The 5,955-nt window shown below is 48.9% G+C and overlaps 1 protein-coding gene across 2 annotated transcripts in view; it reads right to left on the bottom strand.

The window, feature by feature from the left end:
• Positions 1-1,322: 1,322 nt before the first annotated feature.
• The window catches only part of ACKR3 (atypical chemokine receptor 3), a 9,952-nt gene continuing 5,319 nt past the window's right edge, over positions 1,323-5,955 (bottom strand). Inside the window, exons 1-2 of one of the 2 annotated variants that reach the window (XM_018084488.2) lie at positions 4,035-4,105; positions 1,323-3,214 (exon numbers count right to left, since the gene is read on the bottom strand). In XM_018084488.2, coding sequence (XP_017939977.1) covers positions 2,093-3,187 — 1,095 coding nt within the window. In that variant the 5' untranslated portion in view covers positions 3,188-3,214; positions 4,035-4,105 and the 3' untranslated portion in view covers positions 1,323-2,092. Of the gene's footprint in view, positions 3,215-4,034; positions 4,106-5,955 lie in introns of those variants that run through there. The other variant, XM_018084489.2, reaches the window with a different exon arrangement.

The raw sequence follows: 5,955 nt of genomic DNA, 5'->3' as shown, positions 1-5,955 counted from the left end.
ACAGCACCACGTGAAAACAACACAATGTCTGAGAGGGAACCTGATCTGAAACAGTTCTGCTGCTCCAAACTGAGCAAGACCCCATAGGTGGATGGGGGGGGGTGCCAGAGCCGTATCCAGCACCTTTGGAGAGAACACAGAGCGATGCTGAGGCATGGGAAACAATGCCCAGCTAAAGCAGGAAATTAATTTCTCAGCATTAACCAATTTTATCTGTCAGCATGAGGGAGCACTTTCCTTGCAGTTCAGCAGTACCTCAAGAAAGGCTCACAGGAAGCTCAAAACATCCACTGCTTAAAAGAAGCATCAGCACAGAAAGCTACATTGGCATTCCGTTGTCACAGCTACACCAGCTGCCCTTCTCTGCCATCAGAAATCCTCTCTCTTTTGGGATTTCTTCCCATCTGGAGATGGACCAGTGCTTTCTTAGCAACACCAGTACAAGGAGGGGATGGCAGATTTGGCAGCGCTGGTAAACATCTATTTTTACAGCCTAACCTTCAAGGAGGCAGTAACGGAACACAGAGAAAGAAACAAAAACACAGTCAAGATATTTTGGCAGTTGGGATCACAGAGAGAGGAGGGCATGCTTGGATTTAACAGGAATTTAAGCACAGTTAGCGCTGTGCTGGAGCTGTAAAACACACACCCCAGCGACGGCTAGGAGACATCATCGAGTTGACATTAAATACCTTGTCCTGAGACAGCCACGACTCGAGTGCTTCGCTGGCCTAAAGCTCCACTTCACGGGTCCCACAGCGGCTGCATCCTGCCCATGCAAACCATAACAAATGGAAGAGGAGATTAAAAGGGATTTAGTGCTGTCAGGACCACTAACCCCCCAATTCCATCACAAGCAAAACCCACAGAGCACTGAACCTGGATTAGTCCAAATATCTGCTCCATCTGCACGCTTGCTTAGTTTTCCTCCACATGTTTATTCCTAAGCTAGAAAAACACAGCTTTTCATCACTCCCAACGGTTTTCACCTTATAAATCCATCAGTTTTACCTTTTCCAACAGCACAGCCCTCCACAGATCTGCTCCTCCCACTCCCTCCCCAGTCACCACACACCGGTGCCGTCTCGCACTCCTCCATCAGTGGTTTCTGGCCACTGCCAACAAACACCAGGAAAACACCGACTGACCTGTCTGCTCCTGCACCAAAGGACAGAGGGTGGCCTTGGGATTTCTTCTTTTTGCCTTTTTTTTTTTTTTCCTGAGGAGGAGGAGCATGGCAAGTCAAACCACTGGCAGGCATAGCTTTTTTTTTTTTTGCAGATCTTTATTTTACAAAAATAACTTACAAATAGAGACAACTCTCAGCAGTAAGATCATTCATTCTGTGCAGGACACAGCTTGGTGAAGCAGGGGCACAGGAGTTAATGACTCTGACAATACTGTTAATTTTAACATGATGGCAGCTATATTACACTACATACATTTCATGCTCCAGACATGTGGGTATGACACCACATAAAGCTACGGTCGATAAAGTGTGTCAGCCAGGGAGGATGCACCTAAGAGACCATTTCCATTCTGGTTATCATCATCCTCTTGAAACCAAACGGCAATCTAACACTCAGACTACAGCACTCTGGATACACTCATCAGCAATATACTTCAAATACATGATAAAAATATATTTCACTTTCAAATACAATTGTATAAGGTACACCAAGAGCCAGAAAATAAAGTCTCGAGCTTTTAAATACAACACACTATATATAAAAACACATACAAGGAGACAAGAGGGAATCTACACGTGGAAGGAAAAGCTTATCCTGGAAATATGTGTTATTTGTGGTACACAATGGCTTTGTCTGCTAGGAAGTCACTTCCATTTGCATAGCGTTGTTGAGAAGTCCAGACTGGGCTAGGAGGAGGAAAGGTTTTAATTTTGGTACCACTTCCACTTTGCAACTGATTCTACTCTTAAATTACACTTTGCTCTCTCTTTTGTAGGCTGGAATTCATGCCCCGTTCATAACAAGCACATGGAAAGGAGGGAGTTAAAAAATAAACAACAAACCACAACACACAAGGAAACACCAGGTCAGAGAGTCAGGGAGGTTTCTTCATGGGGTTGCAGTCATTTGGCATTTTGCTCCAGAGCAGAGTATTCCGCTTCCGACACCCTGGAAGCGTCAATGAGTTTAGTGAGACCTGTTTTGGCAGAGTACTTGAAAATAAAGGCTTTCATGAGCTCGTATCGGTAGTTGCGGTTGATGAAGCTGTACAGGATGGGGTTGATGCAGCAATGGACTAGAGAGAAACACTGAGTGATGTGGAGAGTGGCGTACAGGAAGTTCTCCATGTGACAGCTAAAGGGGATGAAATGAAGGCTGTAGAAGATGTCAAGCAGGACAGCCACGTGGTAGGGCAGCCAGCAGACGAGAAACACCACCACGTAGGAGAAGATGATCTTCCCGTTGCTCTTCCGCTCTTGGTCACTGGAGGCAGAGATGGTCTTGGCAAGGAGGAAATAAAAGACAGCAATGATGGGAAAGGGGATAAGAAAGCCCAGCACGACAGAGATGAGCTCCATGCCAATCAGCCACTCTTTGAAGCTCTCCTCCGGATAGACGGGACGGCAGTAGGTTTCATTGCTGGAAGAGACCGTCTTGAGGTAATAGGTGTCTGGGAGAGATGCGGAGAAGGCCAGGAGCCAAACCAGGATGCAGATGCAGCGACGGATTATCTTCTTCTTGCGATTGCTGGAGTTGGTGAAATAGGCCACAGACAGGTAGCGGTCCACACTCATGCAAGCCAGGAAGAAGATGCTGCTGTACAAGTTGATGGAAAATATAAGGTGAGTTATCTTGCACGTGATTTCTCCCATGTGCCACTGGTTATGCTGGACAAGGGAGACGACCCACACAGGGAGGGTGATGACGACGCACAGATCGGCGATGGCCAAATTGAAGATGTAGAGGTGGGTTTCATAGCCAGTCATTTTGGCTTGGAGGTTGACCCACACCACAACCGAGTTGGCCACCAGCCCTATGACAAAGATGAAAATGTAGAAGAAGGACAAGGTGTAGAGCAGGGCGCTTTTGTTGAGCGTGCCAGGGCATGTTGTCGCATCCACCGTGATGCAGTCGCCGTTGCTGCACGTCCAGTTGATCTCCGTCAGGTTGGCTGTTTCCAGGAAATCAAGGATGGATGTCAAATCAAGCGCGCTCATGTTCGCTCAGTTTGGAGTTCGAGTGACCTACAGGCCAGACAGGATTGAAAGAAATCACATCAGTTAACAGGTATTTCTGCCGCCATTTCGTACCACAAAGCACGCACAGGACATACCATTTCAGTAACATCCTACTCTTGTCCACTGAAGAGCCCCGTGGAGTAAAACAACCAAGACACTTCACAAAACTCACCCGGGCTGACCAAAGAGGAACAGCACTATTTTTTTGTGTGTCTTTTTCTTTCCTTTTTTTCCTTTTCTTGCAGCTCATATCTGACATCATCAGGTTGGCTATCGTCCCCGGGTGTGAAATTCGCAAAGTACACCGCGGCCAAATAAATGTCAGGCAACTAAATCTGTCTTCTGCAGCATAAATGATGATACTATCGCTTTCAGCAGGGGAATCTTTAAGCCATTTTATCTGCACTCCCTCAAGCGTAGTAGAATTGATCTGGCTGATACACGGTACCGTAAAACATTTACCACAGGCTCTGGGCAGCATCTTGTCAAGCCCAGCTCCAGTTGCATTAAGACGAAATGGCAAACTAAGGGGCTTTGTATCTCTATCCTATTTTAAATTTAAATTCTGCTCCATCCTCCCCCCTTCTCTTGAGTTCTATTTTACAAAGTATCCCCTGCATTTAATGATTATTACATAGCTTTGAGAAAAGAAAAAAAAAGTCAGAACTTGACTGCTGAGTAGATCTGCTGGACTTAAGTTTTCTTTTTAGAAGAGTGCTTTGATTTAAAGACACTCCCCCATCACAGTTGGCTCCACAACTGCCTCTTCCCCACCCTTTTGCTTTTCTACATCTACTTTCCTTGCCTTTTTTGCACTTTCTTTTACCTGCAGTGGAAAGCAAGGGGTTTCTTGTTAACTTCCTCACCAGCAGAAGGAAGGGACCCAGCAGACTCTCATGGCTTAGGCAAAATCTAAAGCAGAGCTCCTAATTGCTGTTGTGCTTTTGGGGCAGCTTAAAAAATGCTGTCCCTGCCACTGGGACCCTCCCACCTCACAGGGCCCACAGTACCCCCCCACCAGCAACAGCCAGCTGACTTGGCTCGTGACCACCATGCTCCAGTCAAGCAAGCTTTGGAGTGTCCTTTCTGCAGGCTCTGGCTTTGAACACAATGAAGTAAAGATGGAGAGATGGGTTTACAAAGGATGGATCCCACCTTGATCCCTCATGGCTTCACTTGAGGTGGAGGATCAGGTCAGCCAGCGCACCCACAGCCTCCACCATGGACACTTCCAGCATCCCAAACAATGGTCACCTTGCTCTTCCCGCACCCGCAGCCCCAGCAAGGTGAGCTACCCACTGATGCTGCTCCAGCATGGCTGAGGGGCCAGAGAGCAACATCCTTGATCCCACCACAGCACCTCCTGGTGGGGCCTACAGGAGCATGGAGGGGAGAGCAAGCAGGGAAGAGCTGGGACAGGCTCCCTCTTCTTGTCCCCTTTCCCAGAAAAGGGATGTTGGTTGACACAGCACCTCTCGATCCTCCATCTGCATAATTAGCTCTTCCCAAAGGTCCCGCCCTCCCTGCCTGCTAGGGATACAGGCTAGGAAGAGAAGAGAGATAAGGAGGGAGATAGGACTCGAGGCACTATTGTCCCAGAGGGGAAGCCGGTGGCACTAACAATGAGGGGGGCCATGCACACATTCAGGGGAGATCAAATCTCTCTACAAACAGGCCCAAATTGGCCCCACGAGGAGACCTTTCCTAAGGGCTTTCATCCTGCTGGTCTGATGAAAGACAGAGCTGAGATTCAAACCAAATTAAACATGAATTTTGCTAAAACACTGGTTAAAGAGGGAGCTGCAACAGTGGTAGCTCTCTAGGCTGGGACAGACGATCCTCCAGCTCCACCTCAGGAAAGCAGAGAACCATTTAACCCATGCTTATGCAGGGCAGAAGAGCTGATGCTCCCCCCCAAGAGACACAGGCCCCCCTCAAGCTGCCTGTACCATCCTTTCGGTGCAGGCAGCTGGGATGTGCACTGCCCAGGCACAGCTCTCCTGGATACTTGCTTCATCCCAGGGCTGCCAGTGGGAAAGAGGGATGGGTCTCCTGCCAGACCTCACCCAGGGTCCCACTGCTACCACTGTGTCCCCAGTACAAATCCTTTCCAAGCCTCTCACACACAGGGAGAAGCAGCACCATCCCCAAGTCCCTGTATCTCAAAAACCTGCAGCAACTAAAGGAAACTCCCTAAAAGCCAGAAAACTCCCAAGTTCCATGGCACAGATCACCAGTTCCTGCTGGTATTTGGGAGCAGCAAAGCAAGCAGAGCAGGAGGAACACTGAGCTACTCCCATAACACCCCACAGAAGTAGCACAGATGGGCCTGAACTTATTCTGGGAAGGTACACGGTCCAACAAGGGGAGCAGGCTCATTCCACATCTCAGGACCACAGCTCAAAACAACCTCCAGGACAGAGCTGTGACCGTCCACTGCCAAGCCTCCAGCACATCCCACAGGGAGAAAAAACTCAGACTTGGCTGTGGGGTGTCAGATTCTGACAGAGGCACCAACAGGGCAGCAGAAAGCCCCTGAAGCCAGGGCTTACATCACACTGGGGACACCACGGCCACCAGCGAAGGAGAGGGAGCACCACCAGCCCAGCTGCTCACTCAGAGCCACACTGGGGATCCCACCAAACACAAACGATGCTCAGCCCAAACCCCAGCCTGTCTCCTGTCCAAGAGCAGGGTTGCTGCACGCACGTGCATCCATCTGTCTGTGCATCCATCTGTCCGGGGCC

Source organism: Manacus vitellinus, unplaced genomic scaffold, assembly GCF_001715985.3.
Source record: "Manacus vitellinus isolate BGI_N305 unplaced genomic scaffold, ASM171598v3 scaffold_71_pilon, whole genome shotgun sequence".
Classification (NCBI taxonomy): Eukaryota; Metazoa; Chordata; class Aves; order Passeriformes; family Pipridae; genus Manacus; species Manacus vitellinus.
The sequence above is the reverse complement of the archived record's forward strand: the minus strand, read 5'-3'. Positions and strand labels throughout refer to the sequence as shown.